The sequence below is a fragment of the Microplitis demolitor genome, chromosome 2 (genome assembly GCF_026212275.2).
Source record: "Microplitis demolitor isolate Queensland-Clemson2020A chromosome 2, iyMicDemo2.1a, whole genome shotgun sequence".
In the NCBI taxonomy this organism is placed as follows: domain Eukaryota; kingdom Metazoa; phylum Arthropoda; class Insecta; order Hymenoptera; family Braconidae; genus Microplitis; species Microplitis demolitor.
The window spans coordinates 14,923,282-14,948,820 of record NC_068546.1 but is presented as its reverse complement, the minus strand read 5'-3'; the positions used below and the strand labels follow the sequence as shown (position 1 = coordinate 14,948,820).

Here is a 25,539-nt window from a genome sequence, read left to right as displayed (position 1 = left end):
CCATAGACGTGGTAGTTGCTACCATATTCCCCAAGCTGCGCCTTACTGGCGGTCTAACTTGCTGTGGGGTGTCCGAAGTCACGATCAGGTTAGGTAAACCGGGTAACGGATTGGGATTCGACATCGTCGAGGTCGCTGACGAAATCGTAGTACTTGATGTTATTGTGCACGTAGTCGAGGGTGGTGAATGCACTACCCTGTTCTGATTCCTACCGTTTGAGGAACTAATTCCTTCGAAGATTATCTCTTCACTTTCCCGCCTACCCGATTGTTGGACCGAACACTTTGAGTTTTGACGCGTCACTGGTCGAGTGTTACTCATAATACGATTATTGGGACTTAATTTTGATTTATATTAGCTGGTAAGACAAGCAGCTTACGAGCCCCAATAATACTTAATATAAAATTTAATTACCGGTAGTAAATCCAAATAAGTTAAAATATTTCTTTTGTCACTTATTAAAATTAAAATTTATTTATTTGTTACCGGATTAAGAATTTATTGTAATTACTAGGTAACGACAGTTATGGCTCCGTAATCCCTAACAATGACAGTTTTTGTAAATTAAATTAAATTTATTCTAAATTAACTATAATGGTTTAAGTAATAAACCACAAGTCTATTGAATTATAATTTGTTTAAAATTATTATAAAGAAAATTTTAGACAATGGCTAAAATTTAAGCCACTATTTGATTTTATTTATTAACTGTTAATATGTTCTTTCTAATGCTTAAAATTTTAAGCTTCGAATTCTATTTTAATTATTAAGATTTTATACTATATGGTTAATTTATTTGTTTGAAAGATTTTACTTAGACTTAAGTCTAGTGAGTAAATTATTTTGAAATTTGAATATAATATTATTTTTATCAAACAGTTCTATTGCAATGACTCATTCACTTAATGAATTTTTCACAAACTTATTTTAATAATCCAAACGATGATTTATATTACCAAAATAATTAAAATTAACCGTATTTATTTTATTAGAAATTAACTTATATTTAACTACAGAAATTATTTTTATTACTTTATTTCAATTTATTATTTAATAACGAAAATCAATTACTGTCACTGTTAGTTCTAAAATATAAATTTTATTTACTGATATAATTTTATTTTACTTAGTTTATTTTACCCGAGAATTTACAGCAAAACTAACAAGCGATTTTATTTTATGTTTATCTTTCTTAGCTTAGTGTCGTACCTATTGTGTGTACTACGAGTAACGCATACGACCAACGCGTATGACGATGACCTTGTCTTGGTCTTCACGAGACCACCGGAATTTATCGATTTTTTCACTACCACGATTTCAATTTTAAATTTATTTTTCACTTGATATTGTATATATTAAAATTTAGTATTTTATGCGCTATTTAGCCAGTTAATATTTAAGTTATAATTATTTTATAAAAATTCAGTTTAAATAATTTTGGGCAACCAATATATATATATATATATATATAATTTAGCACAGTGTCAATCCAATTTACGATTTATAATACCAGTATTTCTCTCTTCAACGGTAAAATATTTAATTAATTTAATTTTTCAAAATTTTCCAAATTTAATTTTACTTTATCACCAGGTCTAGAATTTTCCAAAACGAGAAAACCGAGTTGGGCGCCAAATATAACGGTGACCTAGGCTACTTCGTGTCCAGTAGCCACGAACCACAGTTACAAAATTTCCCGATTAAATAATTAATTATTAATTATAAATATAAATTTTAATTACGATGTTGCTGGTTCTGAACGCGAGAAATAAATCTCAGAGATGGGTCGGCTCGCTTTGACCGGACACGCGGCTGAAATTAACTTATTCTAAAGACACTGGTGATGAAAAATAATTTCCTTGAGACTTAATTTAATTATTATATACAAATAATTCTATTTAACCAAATCCCAAGATATGTACAAAATTTCCCCTTTACTTATAATTAATAAAGGTCCAGCGACAACAAATTAAATATATTTATACGTAATTATTTAATGGACACGGGGTAATAAATTAAATAATTATTTAGAGTAAAGTATTACGTTGAAGAGAGAGAGTATAAAATAATAATTTTATCATAAATCTTATCTGGTTTGTTGTATTCGACGTACCAGTTAATATTTAAGTTATAATTATTTTATAAAAATTCAGTTTAAATAATTTTGGGCAACCAATATATATATATATATATATAATTTAGCACAGTGTCAATCCAATTTACGATTTATAATACCAGTATTTCTCTCTTCAACGGTAAAATATTTAATTAATTTAATTTTTCAAAATTTTCCAAATTTAATTTTACTTTATCACCAGGTCTAGAATTTTCCAAAACGAGAAAACCGAGTTGGGCGCCAAATATAACGGTGACCTAGGCTACTTCGTGTCCAGTAGCCACGAACCACAGTTACAAAATTTCCCGATTAAATAATTAATTATTAATTATAAATATAAATTTTAATTACGATGTTGCTGGTTCTGAACGCGAGAAATAAATCTCAGAGATGGGTCGGCTCGCTTTGACCGGACACGCGGCTGAAATTAACTTATTCTAAAGACACTGGTGATGAAAAATAATTTCCTTGAGACTTAATTTAATTATTATATACAAATAATTCTATTTAACCAAATCCCAAGATATGTACAAAATTTCCCCTTTACTTATAATTAATAAAGGTCCGGCGACAACAAATTAAATATATTTATACGTAATTATTTAATGGACACGGGGTAATAAATTAAATAATTATTTAGAGTAAAGTATTACGTTGAAGAGAGAGAGTATAAAATAATAATTTTATCATAAATCTTATCTGGTTTGTTGTATTCGACGTACCGACGGAACTGGACGCCGCTGCATCATAGACCTCCTCTTCTGGATCCTGACTGTGATATACGACTTGATGCTGGGTGCACTCACAAATCACTTAGCTAATAATTTTATAAAATTTGGTTCTGTAAACTAGTTATATAGATAACAAAACTAATTTAAAATTTACAGTTTTCACAGATAAGAACAAAAATCGAGCGAATTCAATAACGAGGATGTCGTTGCCGGCACTTCGACTTGAGTGTCGATTCCGTCTCAATTGCCTTAGGTCCCAACCTTTGATGACCCCTACTTAATTATGCGCAAAGGACCAATTTACGGTCGCCTGCTGCGCGAGATCATCCCCTGTGGTCTAGCACCTAACTCAGCCGAACTCAGCAATCGGACTGTAACGAGAGAGAGAGAGAAAGACCAAAAACCAACAAGGACAGCGAGAGAGCCACACTCTCACGTCGTACCAATACTGCCCGGTTATAAGGTGACAGTTTGCTGTGAAAAAATTATGAGGGAAATCGATCAGTACGTGTTTTTTGTAAATCGACAATTTATACTTAAAAATTAAAATTTCAACGGAAGCGTGATTCAAAAATTTTTTTGATATTTTTTATCGAAAAGAAATCTAAAAATAATCATTTTTTGACTCTTTAAAAATTCTAGTTAACCCTTTTTTCACGAAGTTACAGGCATTTGATAGAAAAATCTCTTCATTTTTTAAAATTCAATATTTCGAAAACGGTTGAAGGAAAAAATTTGAAAAAAATCATGAAAGCCTCTTTCAACCTATGCTGAAAGATAAAAAAATTAGAGGTTCAAAATAACTTATTGAGCCACACCGTCCATCGTATGGTATTACACCAATTTAATATATAGTGGAAACCTAAATCATGCAAACCTTCTCAATAAAACAATTTATAGATAAATTGAGAAAAATATAGATAGCCCGAACTGGGAATCGAACTCAGACCATGTCGGTATCGCACCGAGTGCTCTACCAGTTGAGCTATCCGGCACTATACTATATTCCGTTCAATTTGATCTATAACTTATTGAGCCACACCATCCATCGTACGGTAATACATCAATTTTACATAGTGGGAACTTCAACAGAGTTGATTTTTTTATTTTGCTCTACAATCGATTGAGGCAGTACGAAGTCTGCCGGGTCAGCTAATAATTATGTAAAATTAGATATAACTACATAAAATTTTATACAATTATATATAAATTTTTTTCTGGGTAGAACGGTTAGATGCTGCAAAAATGCCGAAAATATACTATAAATATGCTGTATAATTATGGTTTTAATGCTGTGAAAATACCGTATTTTTTCTGATTTATTGCCGTAAATATTCTGAATTTATTTCGTAAATTTTTGGTAATAATACGGCAAAAAAACTGGCCAAAATAACTCGAGTAATACCATATTTATGAGATATTTATACCGTACAATTCCGGTATTATTTCGGTATTTCCAAAACCGCGAGGGTCCTAATGAAAATTTTAATTTGTTTTGATTTTTATCTGTTTATGATATTTTATTGGTAGTACTACAATATTAATCTTAATTAAATAAATAGAGAAAATTAAATAATTATTAAATTTAGAAAATCAACATTTTTTAATTTACCATTGGTAACCGTGATTACGAAAAATTATTTTAAATAATTTAAAACCATTTGAAATAATTTAAAACAATTTGAATCGACTAATATATAGATATACACTTAGCATGGAGTAAATCGTTTTTCTTAATCAGACAAGTGACAAATTAATATTTATGCAACGTTAATTCAATTAAAAAAATTACAGTTACTTTTATTAAACTGTGAAATTTATGTATTTTACTGATAAAATTGCTAAATGAATAACATTAATTTAAAAAAATAACTGAAAATTCACATATTGAAACTTGAAAATTTACATTTTGTAGTGGATTCTATCACTATTCAAACTCGATTATTAAAAAAAAATAAACACAAATATTACTAACTGAAAATGTAAAATTTATAAATTTACTATAGAGCTCTGTAACTTTCTTTCTACGAGCTCTATTAAAATGACTCTAAGTTAATAGGTCAGAAGCTAGTCATTATTCTTATAATTATTATATTTTCTTTAAATTTATTTAAGCTATATTATTTGTTACGTTTAATATGCTTCTTACGTTTTATCATTGTTCAAAGTATATTTAAACCTGTACAAATTTTTATTAGGGAATTTCTATTTTTTAAACTCATTACTTGTTCAAATTTCAACGTTATTTTTTTGATCATATTTTAACTAATACAATGACTGAGCAATCGAGTTTTAAATTTGCTCATTAGTTTTTTGAGATTTATTATTTTTAAATAAGTGTCAGCAATTTTGAATAATCGCCGAGTATTAATAATAATGTTTTGAAATAAATTTATGTACTCGATTGTAGTTTTAATTATTCTTAACCATCAAAGCCTTCACAAAAAAAATTTTTTTTTCTGATTTATTAGTTCTTATAGAGTGTCCCGACTAGAAAAGAATTTGTAAGATCTATTGGTACCCAATTGGGTTCCCAATAGGGAACCCAACGTTGGGATGTAAAGCATAGCCCGATAATCCCAATCGGGTCATTCCTATTGGGTCCCAATTGGGTATACCCAACTATTTCCCAATTAGGCATACCCTATAGGGTTTCAATTGGGTACACCCTACAGAAACTTGAGGCCAACCCAATAAAATCCCATTAAAATCCCAACATAAAAAAAATTTGCTTCAATAAATTTTTTATCTAAATCCTCTCATTACGGTAAAATTTTTTTTTTATTTATTCAACTTTCGTTATTACTATTAATTCATATTAGTGTTAACTAACAAAAAAAATTTAATCATTTCATACATTCTCACTTTGCACGAGACGTAATTTTTGTAACCTATATTCACTATATTAGCAATTTATTAATATTTTTATCAATTATATCGCAATGCAATAGCACTTTTTTTATTATTATTTCTATCAATTATATTGCATGGTATTGTAACTGTAAAAGATTGAAAAAATTACGCCTTGATGAGTTACTTAGAACGTTTTCCAATGCAAGAGTCACATGTATATGAGATTTGTCCATACTAGTTATTTGTTTCATGCGCGAAACCTGTCTGAACTTGTCTTTGCTTGTATTATAGTCACAAGATTTTGTCACCACGTGCGTCACTGGTGTTAACATACTCAACTATTCGATTTTTATCTTAACACATAATAAAGTAAATGTCCCAATACCGGAACGACGAAGGGTATATGACTGATTTTTATCGTTTTAAAAATATTCAAATAAATTATAAACCAAAATAATTTATTACATCATATAGAATAGACATTTATCAATTCAAAAATAATCAAATTAGTTCATTTTTCTTAAATTTAATATAAAAAAAAAATTTTTTTCTATGACACCCAAAAGACCCAATACCGGAACGCTGAAATAGCCTTATCCCAATACGGGAATTCGATTGTCCTAATACCGGAACAGTAAATAAAATAAGTTATTTTTTGCATTTATTCATGGTGAAAATATTAATAATTATTAAATAATATTAATGTAAAACGAGTATGAATGTAGCAGACATCAGAGAGCTTTAAAATTATAAATAAATAAGATAAATAATTAAAAAAAATAATATTTACAAAAAAAGCACTATTAATTTTAATATTTTTTGAATTCACATTTTTTAAAATTTTATATTATTAAATATTTGCTCGATTTATAAATAATTTTGAATTTGTCTGATGTCTGCTATATCACACCCATAATGTAAAATGTATTTAAAATTTAAAAATGATTGAATATTCAATGAAAATAAATATTTTGATCTAAAGAATAGAAACAAAATAAATTATTTGAGGTTATACTAGAAAAATAATTTAAAAAAAAAACTAAAAACAAAAATTTATTTTTTATGATTTAAATTAGAGTTTATCTATACTTAATCTATTTTGTATAACAATCATACATACTGCCTTAAATATTAGGGCTCCAGTAATAATTAATATTGTACTTGATTTAGCCAGTCAATAAAACTCACCGTTAATGTCTATCGATAACATTAATATGATTTGCTGTTTCGGTACTGGGCACGGGTTCATTTTGGTGTACCAATAGACGAACAGTAAAATTAATATAATAATACTATTTTTTTCATATTTTTAATATGTCTTCTTGAATTTTATGTCATTCAAGATGCATATACAAAAAAAAAATTATTGAAAAGTAATTCTATGCATTTTCTATAAGCTTAAGACCATTGACTGATTTCTTAGCAAAATCATTAAGAGACATGAAAAAGTCATGAATCCGAGACTATTGCTCTGATTAACATTTTTTTTTTTTTTTTTCATATTTTAAATATTTTCTTAAATCTATTTTATGTCTTATTTTTTAACAGGTACATTAAGGTTTCAAATAAAGAAAGTTTTAGTTAGTGTCATCACGTACGAGTTGAAATATAATATAATGATTATCAAATCGTTCCGGTATTGGGTCTTGTTCCGGTATTGGGACATTTACTTTACAAATCTAAATTTAAGAAAAAAATTTTGAACCATTTGCATTTTTTTTTAAAGAAATTGCTATATCAATTCTGTGCTTGGTATACAGATGGAAAAGCCTACAAAAGAATCGATTCTCAACACCGTCCGAGTTGATTAATCGATTCCAAGCATTGAAATGAATAAAATTGAAGTCGGAATCAAAAGTCGATTTTTTGGTAGACTTTTCCATCCTCATATCAAAGACAAACCGGCTTGGAAATTTCTCCCTAGCGGATTCGTAATCACCGTTAAAGTATGGTGGAACGATCGTGAAGTAACTGTGAGTTTACTTTACCGATAATAGAAAGTCTACTAACTATCAAATCACCGTCATTCGATCCCTAGCGGATCCGATTTCACTGAATTCCCTGAAATCCCACGTGTAAATGTGAAAAAATTCCACAGAACATACACTTAAATTACACCATACTCCTTCGGGTTACACGATTTTTACCTGCTATTCCCACCGGAGTTTTAATAGAAAAAGGAGTACATTAAAACTACACTTATTTTACACCACGGCTGAATCAGTGGAAATTTAAATTGTACGCTTAAATTTCATCCTATACAATGTATTGAATAAATTGTAAATTATTATTCATATAGTAGAGACTCTATACTTCTTATTAAAATAATTTTTTTTTTGTAAGTCCAAGTTACATTAAAGTCCAAGTTTTATTTCTAAGAATAATTATTCATGGAAACATTGATAATGAATATTTTTGTCATTATGAAATATAGGATGTACTGTATTACGATCAAAAAAAGTACTTATCACTCTGTCAAATAACGGAGGAGTACCCGGACCAGAATAGTCTCAAGTTTAGAATTTAACACTTCTGAAATAAGTTTCTTACCAAAGACACTACACGGGTAGGCGCGATCTCGTGGCAAGCATCGAACTACTTCCGCTACTGCTTATAGCACCGGTGACTTCCCTCTCCTACATACATACTGGGGTGCTTAAAAAAAAAAAAAAAACAAATTTTTTTTTATGGCATCCAAAAATTGAAGGTGAAACTAAAAATGAAAATTTTTGTACCAATCCGAGCTCTCAATAATGATATTAAGAACGGTTTTCAGATAATTTTGTCCCAGCTTTTCTCTGAAATAAAAGCTCTAAACGCAAAATAAAGACACAGACCCGATGCTTTACTCTATGAACTAGCGAAGTGCACTTGAATTTTTTGATAACTTCCATTTGTTTACGAGAAAAGCTTGGACAAAGTTCCTATTTGATGTACAAGTGCAACAGAGATAGTACCGTTTATCCAGTTGAGTGCGAATAGAGAAACAAATGAAAACGCGTCTTAAGGTTTGCCTCAATCCATTTTTCTATTTTCCATTTAAGTATCACGGGAAAATTTTTTTTTTTTTTCTATTTTCCAGCTCACAAACCAATCAACAGATTTTTATGCGCTATAAATAATTCTGTAGGAAATTCAACGCTCTACTAAAAAAGTCTCACATCATTTTTTGATAAATCCCACTGTTCAAAAGTTACTTGAACATCAAGTCAAATTTATAGTAAATTTTGAGATTGTTTTACTTTTCCGGCGAAAGTATCGGTCTTATCAAAAAATGTCATAAGAATTTTTTGTAGATAATTTTATTTCTTACAAATTATTAGGAATAAAGTTTTTCAAAATTCCGCATTGTTAACAAGTTATTTTCATTGCAATGTCAAGCTCTTAAAATCAATCAGAAATTTTTTTTTTTAAGAGCTTGACATTGAATTGGAAGTAACTTGTTAACAATATAGAATTTTGAAAAACTTTGTTCGTAATAATTTATAAGAAATAAAATTATCTACAAAAAAGTTCGTATGACATTTTTTGATGAGATTGATACTTTCGCCGGAAAAGTAAAAAAATCTCAAAATTTACTATAAACGACTTGAAGCTTAAATAACTTTTGAACAGTAAGATTTATCAAAAAATGATAAGACGCTTTTTTTGTAGAGCGCTCAATTCCCTACAAAAACATTTATAGTGCATAAAAATCCGTTGATTGGTTTATGAGCTAGAAAATTCAAAAAAAAAAAAAATTTTTTTTCCCGTGATTTTTAAATGAAAAATAGAAACATGAATTGAGGCAAACCTTAACATCGTTATTAAGAGCTTGGACTGGTACCAAAATTTTCATTTTTAGTTATACTTTCAACTTTTGGATACCATAAAAGAAAAAAAATTTGTTTTTTTTTACTTCCCGCTAAGAAAATCGACGATTTTCAAAAATTTCGGGAAGTTATTGTTTTCACCCCGATTTTCGGAAATCGAGTTTTCATCAGATGTCGACGTTTTGAGGTCCTAGGAAGCTATTCTGACTATTTTCAGAATGATGTCCGAGTGTGTGTGTGTGTGTGTGTGTGTGTGTGTGTGTGTGTGTGTGTGTGTGTGTGTGTGTGTGTGTGTGTGTATGTATGTATGTAAACTCTTTGTAACTTTTGAACTAATGAATCGATTTGGATGGTTGAGGTGGCAATTGAAAGAGCTTGTTGGCCATCAACTTTACTGAAAATTTCAGATCATTTGATCGAATAGACTCGAAAATATTTGCGAATTACGAAAAAAAAAAAATTTTTTTTTTAGTTTTTTAGTGATTGCTCAGAAACGACTCAAACTATCGACTTCAAAATCTAATCAGCTCTAAAATTTGATAAAACGCGTCGATTGCCACCGTAGCCATCTCAATCGGTTGGTTTCTTCGAGAGATATCGTGGGAGAAAGAAATGGTAAAAAACAGTTATTTGCAAATATCTTTGAAATAACTTAACCAAACAATTCCAAAATCGGATCAATTCTAGAACTCAATAAAATACGTCGATTACCGCCTCAACCATCAAAATCCATTCATTCGTTCGCGAGATATCGTTGAAGAAAGAAATGGTGAAAAACGGTTCTTTCTCAATTTTTCGAAACGACTGACGCGATCGATTTCAAATTTTTATCAGCTCAAGAATTCAATAAAACGCGCTGATTGCCACCTCAAACGTCAAAATCGATTAATTAGTTCGAAAGATATCGGCGTGGAAAAGTTAAAAATATAACCTACCAAAATGTGTCTGAAATTATACCAACTCATCCTTCTTATGGTTTCTTTCGATCATATAGTGTCATCGAACTTGGTTATTAGTTTAAATCATATTATCAACAATAAAATCGATAAAACGTAGTTTTTTATATTTTTATCGGATATTTCATATTTTGTTGTTTCTTACATGAGTCAAAACTCACTTAAATCTTGATTTTAATCCCTGACATTGATTTCTGTCTCAATACACTTATTTTATTGAACATAATCAGGAACTAAATTTTAAAAACCGCTTCATTAATGATTTTTGATTCTTAAATTTTCAAACTTCAGCATAACAGGTAACTTGTTAGAGCTTGAAAAGATTATAAAAAAACAATTGCATGTGATAGCATTTTCGAGCTCGAAAATATATCCACACTAATGTTTTCGAGCTCTTTGAGGTTGAAAACAGCGGGAAGTTTTGGGGCTGGCCCGCAGGGTCAACCGACGCCCAGATTTTTTTTTTGAAACACCCCAATACATACATATAAATTTTTACGCCCAAGTTATTTTTCTCTTAATGTAAGCATTTTTTTTTCTTGGTTGGAGCATACAAAAATTTTTGCGTTTAAAAAATAGTACATATTCCAAGAAAATTTATTGTTTTCAAACCAAAAAGTGTTATATTGTTTCAAAAAACTAATATTTTTCTTAAACAAAATATTTCTTATATTTAGAAAAAAAACTCTTGAAACAAGTAAAATTTTTTTTTATTTAAGCATAAAAGTATGTTAACTTGAGAAAAAAAAATTTTGATTCAAGATAATTATTTATTAGGTGCAAGAAAATTTTAATTTTCCGAACCGTTAAAAAAAAATTCTTGTATCAAGATCAACTTTCTTGGTTCAAGTGAACTATATTACTTTGTGAAAAATAAGTTGTAGGAAGTGAAATGATTTACATAAAAGACTATCATATTTTAAGATAAGTCTGATAGTTTTGCCGAAAAAGTAAAAAATTCCGAGATAATTTACTTAATAACTAAATTTAAATACTAAAATTTACTATGAATCCAACTTTGACCTCGAAAAACTTTCAAAAAATTAAATTTATTAAAAAATTATAAGAGACCTTTTTTGTGGAACGTTCAATGTTTAACACAAGTATTCATTGATTTTTCCAATACACTATTCCCTGGTGAGTGATAAATTTTAAACTGTACAAAAAATTTTTCGTACGTTATTTAAATCCAAAATCGAAAAATATGATGGACTACGTCTAAAACTTGAATTCAAGAGCCAAGCTTCTGACAGAATTTTTATTTTGTCATATTCCATCAATTTCTAGTGGTGCCCAAAAAAAAAAATGTTGTTTTTCGGTACACCCTAATTTTTATATTATAAAATAATTCTAACTTTTAGTATTGATTACAAATACATTTTACAATTATCTGATTATCTTGCACCAAGTAAATAATTATCTTGATATTTTTATCTTAAGTCAAACTTTTTTTTTCAAATCGACATATTTTTATGCTTAAATTGAAAAATTTTTAATTGCTTAAAGTTTTTTTATTTCTTAGTATGAGAGATATTTTTTTTGAAGAAAGTTTTTCGTTGAAAATGAAAATGAATTGTATTTTTTAATCAAACAATTGAAAACAGAACATAGTTGAATAACAAGTTATTTAAAAATTCAAGTTGTAGTAAAACACAGGTACCTATTATAGAATCTGTAGATTGCCTGTTAATTATATGTAACCATACATAATTTTGTAAAATTATATATAACCATGTGATTCTCTTAGTGACATTATATATAATTATACGCAATTATATAAAATCATATATAAACATTAGGATGTGCCATTTTGAGGCGACTTTTTTTTCAACTAAAAAATAGGCTGAAAATTTGCAGGAAGGTGAGAAAAGAAGCCTGTTCAAAGCGAAGTTCTTAATATAAATATTTAGTGCCTATTTCTAATTTTTCATTTCCCATTTGAATAACATAGTAAAAAATTTTTTTATTTTTTTAGCTCAACATTCGCACCTCATATAAATAAGTTCAAAAGATATTATTTTAGAGAATTTATCGCTCTACAAAAAAGGTCTCTCATCATTTTTTATAAATTCATCTATTCGAGAGTTATTGGAGCAGGAAGTCAAATCTATAATAAATTTCCAGATCTTTATTTTTTGCAGCTTAACTATCAGACTTATTAAAAAATGTCATAGGAATTTTTTTATAGACAATTTTATTTCCTACAAATTATTATTAATGAAGTTTATTTAATTTGCGCATTATTTACTAGTTATTTTCATTTCATGCCAAGTTCGTAAAAATAATAGTCTTCCAATCTATTCTGAGAACTTAACATTAAAATAAAAATAACTTAAAAACAATGCGGAATTTGAATGAACTTCATTACAAATAATTTGTAGAGAATAAAATTATCTTACCAAAAACAGATTCTCTGTATAAAGTCGCGCAAAGTACACGTTTAAAATTTTTTAAAAGTAAAAAAAAAAATTATTTTTTACAAAAAAAAAAAGTCAAATCGAAAAAATACCAAGTACCTAGTATGATGCAAAATCATGACAAACATTTTTATAAAATTAAAAAAAAAATCGGTCTGTCGGTTGACCCTGCGGGCCAGCCCCAAAACTTCCCGCTGTTTTCGACCTCAAAGAGCTCGAAAACATTAGTGTAGATATATTTTCGAGCTCGAAAATGCTATCACATGCAATTGTTTTTTTATAATCTTTTCAAGCTCTAACAAGTTACCTGTTATGCTGAAGTTTGAAAATTTAAGAATCGAAAATCATCAATGAAGCGGTTTTTAAAATTTAGTTCCTGATTTTGTTCAGTAAAATAAGTGTATTGAGGCAGAAATCAATGTCGGGGATCAAAATCAAGATTTAAATAAATTTTGACTCATGTCAGAAACAATAAAATATGAAATATCCGATAAAAATATTAAAAACTACGTTTTATCGATTTTTTTGTTGATAATATGATTTAAACTAAAAACCAAGTTCGATAACATTATATGATCGAAAGAAACCATAAAAAAGATGAGTTGGTATGATATCAGGCACATTTTAGTACGTTATATTCTGATTTATCCGGAAAAAATAACATAAATGTTATTTTTTTAACTTTTCAACGCCGATATCTTTTGAACTAATCAATCGATTTTGATGTTTGAGGTGGCAATCGACGCGTTTTATTGAGTTCTAGAGCTAAATAGATTTTGAAGTCGATCGTATAAGTCGTTTTTGAGAAATCAATAAAAAACTAAAAAAAAAATTTTTTTTTTTTTCGTAATTCGCCAATATTTTCGAGTCTATTTGATCAAATAATCTGAAATTTTCAGGAAAGTTGAAGGCCAACAAGCTCTTTCGATTGCCACCTCAACCATCCAAATCGATTGATTAGTTCAAAAGTTACACACACACACACACACACACACACACACACACACACACACACACACACACACACACACACACACACACACACACACATACACACACTCGGACATCATTCTGAAAATAGTCAGAATATATTCCTAGGACCTCAAAACGTCGACATCTGATGAAAACTCGATTTCCGAAAATCGGGGTGAAAACAATAACTTCCCGAAATTTTTGAAAATCGTCGATTTTCTTAGCGGGAAGTTAAAAATTGTATAACAAAATTTCAATGTACTTGATGTGCTTACATAAAAGTGAAAAAAAAAAACATATTTGATTTTATTAGAAATTAATTTTGCTTGAGTACATGTAGTAACGCACACCAAGTACATTGAAATTTTGTTATATAATTTTTTTTTTTAATTTTATGAAAATGTTTGTTATGATTTTGCATCATACTAGGTACTTGGTATTTTTTCGATTTGACTTTTTTTTTGTAAAAAATAATTTTTTTTTTACTTTTAAAAAATTTTAAACGTGTACTTGGCGCGACTTTATACAGAGAATCTGTTTTTGGTAGGATTTATGTTTTTTTTGTAGTGTTATTATATTTTTCAATTTTTAGTGTTATTTGACGCATGATTCATTGTTTGTCAATAATGAAGTATTAATTAGAGATCTATACTTATTTTCAACGCAATTACTAAATAAAAATGATAATTTAATTGATCTGTAGATAGCACTAAATTATATATATATATACACTGTAGATCCCTTATTAGAGAGGTAATTTTTAAATAGACATTGCGGGTAGCTAGATAGAACATAAGAAAGTTAATCACGGATTATATTTTGAAAATTTTTTAAATTATCTGATGCATCATTTATTGTTAGTCAATAATAATTGCTTAATTAGAGATAATTATACGTATTTTTGACGCAATTACTACGTAAACATACTTCAACTGATCTACATTTATATCTGTGCATACATATATATAGCACTAAGTTGCACAATTTTGGTACTGTTTAGCGGATATAACTTTATATACAACAGAACGAAATTCAAAATTTCGACGTTATTATTGACTACAAGTTGTTACCAACATTCCTAGAAAGTTGACGATAATCGACTGCCGCAACCTGACGCCAACTTTCTGAGAAAATTTAAGTCAACTTTCTGTCAACCATGTCAACTAAGGGAATGCCAGCTGTTGGCACACATTTTCTCAGAAAATAGGCGACTAATCGCAGTCAACTTATGGAAATGCCAAGAATCTTTGCGGCCAGCTTGATAACAAGTTGCTGCAGTTGGTTGCCACTAGCTCGCTTCCAACTTGATTATCAGAAATCGCTTATGGCTGAAGTTGTATATCTCAGCTGCACTTACTTAACTCCTCATTATAAACCAACTCAATGTAAACCGATCTGATTTATTCTGATTGCAATCGTTTTTTGGTCGTTTGTCGATCAATGTCGGTCTATCAAAGTTGTTTGTGAGTTAATTGCTTAATTACGAAAAAGTAAATAAAAATTAGCCTTTAATTTTTTCCATTTGACCCCTCTACTTCGATATTTTATTAATTTTTCCATTTAAATGACTAGGAAATCGTTTGTCGATGATTGCCGGTTAAAACAAAAAAAAACAGTAATTTATTTATAATAAAAATGTAATTAAGAAACTAGATTTGCCATTAGTAGTCTTCAATAAAAATAATATTTTTTTTTGTATAACGATAATAAATCTTCCGATTAAAAATAATTATATGTTTCCATTCGTTAAAAACCCGATTTTCAAATTTTGCCAATAAGGTATTGACAGGTAGCGCCACAATGTTAGATGTACGAAATAACCCCAAAAGCAACCTTAGCTTGAAATTGATAGTAATTTGATAATTAAAATTATCGAAGTTTGCTGTCCGAATTGGCCGACAATTTGATATCAAAACTTGGAAAAAAAATTAGCGGTTGATTTTTCCTTAATTTAGAGGTCACTTTTTGATTACTTACTATTTCATTACCATGAAATTTTTGTCAAATGTCTGATAACTTCGGGCTTTTCCGTTTTTGACGGTATTTTGTATACGACTTTTAAAATAAATTTGGATTCGAATTCGGGTAGTAAGTTTACGTCAAATTGTATCGCAAGTTTTATGCAAATTCTCGTCAATAACGGAAGAGCCCGAAGTTGACGGACATTTGACGAAAATTTCGAGGAAACTTTCGCAACTTAAATTTTGCTAAGTAAACTGTACGATTAATATTATTGTACGAATAATTATTATTGTACGGATAAGTAAATAGAGCTGATTTTAGTACGTCCTAGCGAATATAACTGCAATATCAAGAAGTTTAAATATTTTAAATAGACACCCTAATACCACAGTTTGTTTAGCAAAATTTTCCTGGGAAATTTCATCAAATGTCCGTCAACTCCGGACAATTCTGTTTTCGAGGACAATTTATATACAACTTGCTATACAATTTGACGTAAATTTACTACCCGAACTAAAACGCAAATTCATTTCGAAAGCTTACTAGAAAAATTTTTCGTCAATTTCCAGGTAAATTTTTACTCCAATTTATTGTTAATTTCACTTGAAAAATTGTAAACTATTTTTTTAAATTCGAGTTGTAGACATTTTCAAGTATAAATTTGATTACCTTCTTAAGAACGGTTTTCAGATAATTTTGTCCCAGCTTTTCTCTGAAATAAAAGCTCTAAACGCAAAATAAAGACACAGACCCGATGCTTTACTCTACGAAATAGCGAAGTGCACTTGAATTTTTTGATAACTTCCATTTGTTTACGAGAAAAGCTTGGACAAAGTTCCTATTTAATGTACAAGTGTAACAGAGATAGTACCGTTTATCCAGTTGAGTGCGAATAGAGAAACAAATGAAAACGCGTCTTAAATGGTAAGAATGAACATTACCGACTTTTATGTGTAACAAAAGTGTTACCTCGAAATTGAGCAAAAATTAACCGTAAATTTTTCTTTTTAACTTTTGCTGTTATATTAGCGGCAAATTCGTGCAGCAAATTTTCAGTGATTTCAATGTCAAATTACTGTCAATTTCAATCTAAAGTAGCTATTCAGAGTTCTTCAATTTAATTTCATTTAAACTAATTGGTAAAAAATTGACATTAGTTTGATTGAAATAGTTGTCAAGTTTTTTCTTCTACTTATGACAATTCGCATGCAACTCACAACAATTTCAAGTAAAACTAAAGTAAGATGTATAGTTTTTTCTGCAGTATTTATGCAAAATCGGGGAAAATTGATTGAAATTATAATAATGAACACTGACGTCAAATAAAGAAAATTCATCTTAAATATCAAAAAGGATTTATTTATGATTATGAAACGTATTTATTTATGCTCATAAAAAATTTCCGTATGAAACTATATAGTAAAAAATATAGACCGAAGCACCGCTGGTGGCGCAATAATGAATCATTATTATAAAAAAATTTCAATGTTTTACTCAATCGTGGCTTTTCTTATAACTTTTTATTCTCTGGCAGTGCCCCTAACGCATGAAAAAATATATAAAAGTGTCTAAATTGGGGGTGCTATAGTATATGCTGGCCTAATTTCATTATTTAAATTCGTTCTCATAACTAAAATAAATAAAGTTTTATAATTTTAAGATGAACAATCAATTATCTTTCGAATAGAGATGGAATTTTCTGAAAATTTATTATTTTAAAAAAGTTTTTAAAAATGAGAGCTAAAAACGACTATGTTTACAGTATAGATACACGGTAGGCTCGCGCCATGACACTTCACACGTATACATGTGATTGAACGTGTACTTGGCGCGAAATACTACCGTGTCTCCTGATCTACAAGAAAGGTACTATGACATTTTTTAATAAGTCTGATAGTTTAGCTGGAAAAGTAAAAAGATCTGAAAATTTAGTATTGATTTAACTTCCAGCTTCAATAACTTTTGAATAGATGGATGTATTAAAAAAATGGAAAGCGATCTTTATTTTTAGAGCGTTAAATTCTCTACAAGAATATCTTATGGACTTATTTATATGAGGTGCGAATGCCGAGCTAAAAAAATTTAAAAAAAATAAAATTTTTTTACTCTGTTATTTAAATGGGAAGTGGAAAATTAGAAATAAGCACCTCTAAATATCAATATTAATAGCTCCACTTTAAACAAGCATCTTTTCTCACCTTCCTGCAAGTTTTCAGCCTGTTTTTTTGTCAACTGTCACGGCTGCTACATTCAAAAATTTTTAATTTTTTTTCTCTCTCTTCCAAAATAAGTACACACTAAAACCTCCTGTACGTAAACCTTTTTATGTATAACGCCAACTTACTGACGCCAGAAGTCGTACCGGACAAATATACCTACCTGAGCGTTGTCAACGCTTTACAATTAAGTCGTATTGTACTAATGGACCACGCGTATTATAAATTTCTCTTTCTGGAAATTTCATCATTTTTACTTAACGTACTTTTAAAATTTATGTATCCGTTCCCATTTAACTAATCTAAGCATAGAAGCGGTAGTCTTCTTTGATTTTTCATCTTAAACCTATAGACCACCCAACTCATGCGCACTTCTTGGAAATTAGAGAAAGCTAATGGAAACCTCCAAATTTATGGTTTCCTACACGAGCATGCTCAGCGACAGAGTGGCGCCAGGTCATCAGCCTACTTTAATAGTCAAAATCTGTTTCCCAGGGATCACACGTGTGCATGGGCCTAGAACTTTCGGGCGAGTCCGAGTCCTCTCGTATGGGAAACTGGTTACCACCACTTTTCATATGCGAGGATCATATAAAAAGACCATGGACTTTAGCTCATCAGTTCTTTTGGGAATCAAACTCTGAACCTTACTGAACTCCGGACACTTGACGGTGTTCGTGGCTAGAGGATTGATATCTCGATTGAGCATTCGGTCAACGGTAGCTGGGCATACGAACCGGACCTTGATCGTTGTAAGTCGTGAACTAATATCAATCGGAAGCACCGGTAGCGTTGATTATCTTCATATTATTTCAACCCATTTAATTTCATTCATTTTTACTTTTTTTTTTTTTATACTGAAATATACCACGAGAAACGTGAAAAATCAAAGATTATTTTACCGCGATAAATGCGAAGATTTTTAAATAATATTTTTACCGCGAAAATACGCGAAGATTTTATAAATAAATATTTTATATTACCGCGAAGACGCGAAGAATCCGAATAATATTTAGAAATTATTTTACCGCGAGAAACGCGAAGACCTTCATTTAATTTATCCTACGAAGATTTAAAACGCATAAACATTGAAACTGATATAAATAAATAAATAATTCGATAAATTAGAATCACAATAATTGACCGCGAGAACGCGTCGTGAATAAGTGTCCTGTGTAACTGCTGACAGTCTTGACACCTCACCAAAACCTGTTTAGGGTAAGTTTTTAAATATTATAACCATTGTTTGGTATTTTTATTTTTATATACTCTGAAATAATTGTAACCCATATGCATGAAACATTTGCTTTTATATTTACTATTCTGAATATTGCCATTTGTAACCCTTTTGTATTTTGAGAATATTGAGTCATTTAATAAATAAATACTCGTTAACATAAAACATTTGAAAACATTATTTAACAGACAATTTTACTTTAACAATGAGATACTAGCTTCACGAGGCTTTTCGGCAACCCACCTTCCTTTATCCCTTATCTTACTACCTGTCTAGCCGCTCAGACCGATAGTTCACAGTAGGGGGTACACAATCTTACGTTTACCGCTCGACGTTTGATTGTGAAATTAGATCAGTCACATAATAAATTGGAAATCGTTTTGGGTTTTATCAATATTGTCTTCAACAATATTGTGTGGGCACGAATTAAATATAAAATAGAATAAACTGAGCATTTGGTCACGTGAGCCCAGGTCATAGGATCGGTCCTTGATCAATGTGAGTACCTTTTTATTCACTATATTTTATACGAATATCGTACCTACGCCCATCACGATCTCCAATCGTGACACAACAAAAAAACAGGCTGAATTTTTTTTATGGTAAGGTAAATGTCCCAATACCGGAATGGGACCCAATACCGGAACGATTTGATAATCATTATATTATATTTCAACTCGTACGCGATGAAACTAAATAAAACTTTCTTTATTTGAAACCTTAATCTTTCAGTTAAAAAATAAGATATAAAATAGATTTTAGAAAATATTTAAAATATGAAAAAAAAATGTTAATTAGAGCAATAGTCTCGGATTCATGACTTTTTCATGTCTCTTAATGGTTTTGCTAAGAAATCAGTCAATGGTCTTAAGCTTATAAAAAATGCATAGAATTGCTTTTCAATAATTTTTTTTTTGTATATGCATCTTGAATGACATAAAATTCAAGAAAACATATTGAAAATATGAAAAAAATAGTATTATTATATTAATTTTACTGTTCGTCTATTGGTACATCAAAATGAACCCGTGCCCAGTACCGGAACAGCCAATCATATTAATGTTATCGATAGACATTAACGGTGAGTTTTATTGACTGGCTAAATCAATTGCAATATTAATTATTACTGGAGCCCTAATATTTAATGCAGTATGTATAATTGTTATAAAAAATAGATTAAGTATAGATAAACTCTAATTTAAATCATAAAAAATAAATTTTTGTGTTCAGTTTTTTTTTTTTTTTTAATTATTTTTCTAGTATAACCTCAAATAATTTATTTTGTTTCTATTCTTTAGATCAAAATATTTATTTTCATTGAATATTCAATCATTTTTAAATTTTAAATACATTTTACATTATGGGTGTGATATAGCAGACATCAGACAAATTCAAAATTATTTATAAATCGAGCAAATATTTAATAATATAAAATTTTAAAAAATGTGAATTCAAAAAATATTAAAATTAATAGTGCTTTTTTTGTAAATATTATTTTTTTTAATTATTTATCTTATTTATTTATAATTTTAAAGGTCTCTCATGTCTGCTACATTCATACTCGTTTTACATTAATATTATTTAATAATTATTAATATTTTCACCATGAATAAATGCAAAAAATAACTTATTTTATTTACTGTTCCGGTATTAGGACAACCGAATTCCCGTATTGGGACAAGGCTATTTCAGCGTTCCGGTATTGGGTCTTTTGGGTGTCATAGAAAAAATTTTTTTTTTATATTAAATTTAAGAAAAATGAACTAATTTGATTATGTTTGCATTGGTAAATGTCTATTCTATATGATGTAATAAATTACTTTGGTTTAGAATTTATTTGAATATTTTTAAAACGATAAAAATCAGTCATATACCCTTCGTCGTTCCGGTATTGGGACATTTCCCTTATTATATATGATTATATATAATTTTGTATGGTTATATATAATTCTGTATAATTATGGATAATTCGATATGATTCATATAAAATTATTTAAAATTACATATAATTTTTTTTTTTTACTCGGGCGCTTATACTACATCGTATTGCACGATTTTTACACGCTATTCCCACCGGAGCTTCGATGGAAGAAAGAGTACACCAAAACTACACTGATTTTACACCACGGCCGATTCAGTGGAAATTTAAATTTTACGCTCAAATTACATCGTATCCCTGATTAAAAATACTCATTGGGAGGGATTGAAAAAGATGAGAATTGAATACTTTTGAACACTTTCTATACCCCAACATTTTCATCTGGACATAAAATTAATACTTTTCAATCCAAAAATAATACGAGAATTTCTAAACTTGCGAGGAATTGAAAAAGATTCAAAAGAATTGATATTTTTAATCATTCTGAATACTTTTCAATACCAAAATATTATCACATTTCGAATCGAGTGTAGGATTGAAAAGAATTCAAATGAATTGAAATTTTTGAATCTTTCTGAATCCTTCTCAATACCATAATAATTCCATATTGGAAGGTATTGAAATGATGAAAGATTGAATTCCTTTCAATACTTTTGAATTCCATTTTAAGAACTACAAAGTATTTAAATGATCAAAATTTCAATTCCATTCAATACTTTTCAAAACCACTGTATGGATTGAAAAGGATTGAAAAAATTTTCAATCCCTCTCAATGAGTATTTTTAATCAGGGATTACACGATTTTTACACGCTATTCCTACCGGAGCTTCGATAAAAGAAAGAGTACACCAAAACTACTCTGATTTTACACGACGGCTGTTTCAGTGGGAATTTCAATTTTATGCTTGAATTACATCATATTATACCGCTATTGTTTTCAGTGAACGTTCTCCTTTAACGTGAAAATAATTATTGTACATACTAATTATATCAAAATTTTTAAATATTAAAAATACGCTAGGAAACGCAGACAAAACGTCGTAAAAACTCCGAGAAAACACAGTTGAAACCTCGTATCATTATGGCAGACAAAACACCGCTTTCTACCGAAAACCACCGTCGAAACTTCGTTGATACGCCGAGTTTTTAGCGAATTTGTATGGTGGCGCTTGAACTACTAGGATATACAGTGGAAATTCAATGGTAATAGAGTGTAAAATGAGTGTCAGTAGATTAGTGTGAAACAAGTGTAAACTGAAAGTGAAATTTTCACAAACCCACCGTGTGATACACGTGAAATTCCGGTGTATTTTCAATGTAATTCGAATTACACTAAGTTAACACTGAAACCCACGGTGGAAACGGATCCGCTAGGGATGGTGGAAAATAAGAGAAGTTGTGAAAGCTTAAGACGATGGGTACCTTGTCTATATCGAATGATTCGATGGTCAATCGACGATTACTTTAGAGTAAAGAAATCATGCTTTCTAGGTTTTTGTTTGATAGCTTTATCATGCTACAACTTTCGAAAAACTCAGGTCACATGCGCTTTTGATTGTCTTTTATTTGGTTACCAGCCGTAATTTAAGGTGAAATTAACCGACAAAGAAAAGTATTTCAATGGTATATAAATAGTGATTTGTTTATCAAAACTTGGTATTCCGACAGTCAATTTAAGGTCGTTTGTAAGTTGAGTGTCCGTGAATCAATCCCAGATAACCAGAGTTTCAGCGCAATTTTTGAGCTGAAACGTTTGCCGTCTCAGTGACGTACGGTACACATAAAAAATTTCAATGTTGACTTTTGAGCTTTTTTTGACGTCAAATTTCACATAAATTCGACGTAAGTTTAAAACTGCTATTTGACGTCTGTGGGACATCAAAATTTAAGACGCAAAAACCGCTTCAACAAATTACGTCAACAAGACCTCAACTAGAGAGATATTTTTTACTTTTTGATTCTTGAATTTACTTTGTTGAATACTTGCTAGATGTCGCGAGCTGACTTTTCTTCAATATGTATCAAACGGTAAAATCGAATCTAAACAATTTAGGCCAATTTGACCTACTAATGCAGTCAAATTTTGCTGCTCAATTTTTGATGTCTCGAGTACTTCAAATAGCGGCTTTAATCTGACCTCAAATTTACGCGCAATTTGACTGTTGGTTGAGCTCAACTGGCTATCAGGGATGGTGAAGTTTCGATAAGACAATGGTTTCTTACGCGTGAAATGTTGGTAAGTTACCGGTCGAAGTATTATTTTATGAAATTATTTAAAATCGTATAGAATCATATTAGACAATGTCTTAAAACTAAAATTATTGAATTATTATAAATTTAAAGGCTACTGTTTTCAATCGTAATAAAATAGCACAATCACTGTAATATGCTAGTTCATAGTAAGTAAATTGAAGGTGAAGTGTCGGTCAAAACACTGTAAACTAACTTACACAAGACGGTATTGCATGCATCTGCAGTCAGTAAATTAACAGTGATTGAAACGATATGTCCAGTGTATTTTTTCGTGACTTGGCCATAAAATACACGTATTTGTGTGGCATAATAACCGAATATTACAGGTGAAAGTATAATTATTATCTTTCACAACTTCACCTATCAATGACAGTGAAATCACTTATTGTTGACGCATCGGTAACGACGAATTCACGTTTCATTTAGCGTGAATTAATGACGATTCCGCAGTAACATCGAAACCGCTAGGGCTGTGAAAAAAACGTGGCTGATTCAAATTTTTTTTAAAAATGTTTTTTAATTTCCTGCTAAGAAAATTAAAAATTTTCAAAAGGAAGAGGTTATTGGTTTCGGTCTCAATTTCGAAAACTATTAGCTGATTAAGTTACCGACAAGTTCATATACTTCCAGAAAAATGGCGGCATAGCGCGCGACACATGACATCATTTCAAAAATTCGAAAATGGAGATTCATATTTTAAGTCTAAAATTAAATTTAAAAAACTCCATAATACAAAGTTACGTAAGAAGTGTAATCTTAGAGGTCCAAACTGGAAATATTTTTATTTTTACCTTAATTGATCCCTTTAACGATTTCAGTCTAAATGATTTTTTTTTAAATCGAGTATTTTTACTCTTAGCTGGTTGCAATTTTTCTAATGTATCAGGACCACTCTTACAGCTTTATTGAACAAGTAGTATTGCACGAGAGAATCAATCCAGGCACAACCGACGTAGGAGTATATTGATCATAGATTTGTTTAATATATTTATAGAAATCATAGCCATAGATTTTAGTGATCTTTATAGTAATAACCATCAAAATTTAAATAACTAAATGATTACAGTCCTAACGTCAAAGTTTAATTTAACTCGCTTGTGGTGAATAAATTTTTTAATCAGAATTTTTAAAGAAGTTTAAACAACAATTTTATTAACTATATTTACGATACGGCATGATTGCCTAGCAAAAAAAATTTTTTAAATTAATCAAGATACTACATACCATGCTTGGATGAACGAAGAGCTAACCCGTTAATCCTCTTAGATAATTCAGCACTAGCACGCTCAACAACACCTTGAGCTGATATTGATGACATATCCTCCCTTTATTCTTCAAGAACAACTACTATTACAATTTACCTTAGGTACGTATTTAAAATATTTTTATTCTCTTTAGCTTTTTGTTATTTTAACGTCTCTAAGATGAACGTACATTATTTTTCGGCACAATTTTCTAATCGAATATATCCATTACAAAAGTTAATCCAAACAAATTTTAATGTTTTGTTAGTTTTTGCCTTTACAATAAACTGCATCAACAATATATGTGTAAAAAACACCTGTTTTTCAACGGGTTAAAGTACATTTGTTCTTCACTTAAGAGTTTGTAGATTGTTCTAGGCATAAGAACTAAATAAAATTAAATTTCTTGTTCATTAGTCGTTTGTAAAATTTTATATTTTCTCAAAAGAAGAAAACAAACTGAAGGTAAATTCAGTCCATATTGTTAGAAATTCTAAGAAGCTGTATTACGGAGATGGCTCACTTTTTACCTTCAATAGATTTTAACACGATTATTTTTTCACAATTCACTAGAATCAATTAACTTAAATTCTTTTTTTTATTTTCTAAACATTTAAAATAAATTAATTGTAATTTGGAAAAATTGATAAACAGTAATAAACTAAATACAACTGAAATAAAAAAGTAACGACTAAGGCTTTACTTTAACGGAAATCACGATAAAAATATAAATGTAGTAAAGGTAGAATTTTGTTTAGGAACACAAAAGTATGAAACATCAACATGGATGTATTCCTTACTACTAAATCGATACTTTGTGCTTCGTCGTGTTCATCTTGTAACCCCTCTCTTCACTATAAACTAAAGTAAGAACAAGCGCGTGCGTCGAT

The 25,539-nt window shown here is 29.5% G+C and overlaps 1 protein-coding gene across 2 annotated transcripts in view; it reads right to left on the bottom strand.

The window, feature by feature from the left end:
• LOC103575068 (F-box/LRR-repeat protein 16-like) overlaps positions 1 to 25,416 on the bottom strand; it is a 260,501-nt gene extending 235,085 nt beyond the window's left edge. For both annotated transcript variants that reach the window (XM_053742999.1, XM_053742998.1), the window contains exon 1: positions 24,630 to 25,416. In XM_053742999.1, coding sequence (XP_053598974.1) covers positions 24,630 to 24,723 — 94 coding nt within the window. In that variant the 5' untranslated portion in view covers positions 24,724 to 25,416. The remainder of the gene's footprint in view (positions 1 to 24,629) is intronic.
• Positions 25,417 to 25,539: the final 123 nt, after the last annotated feature.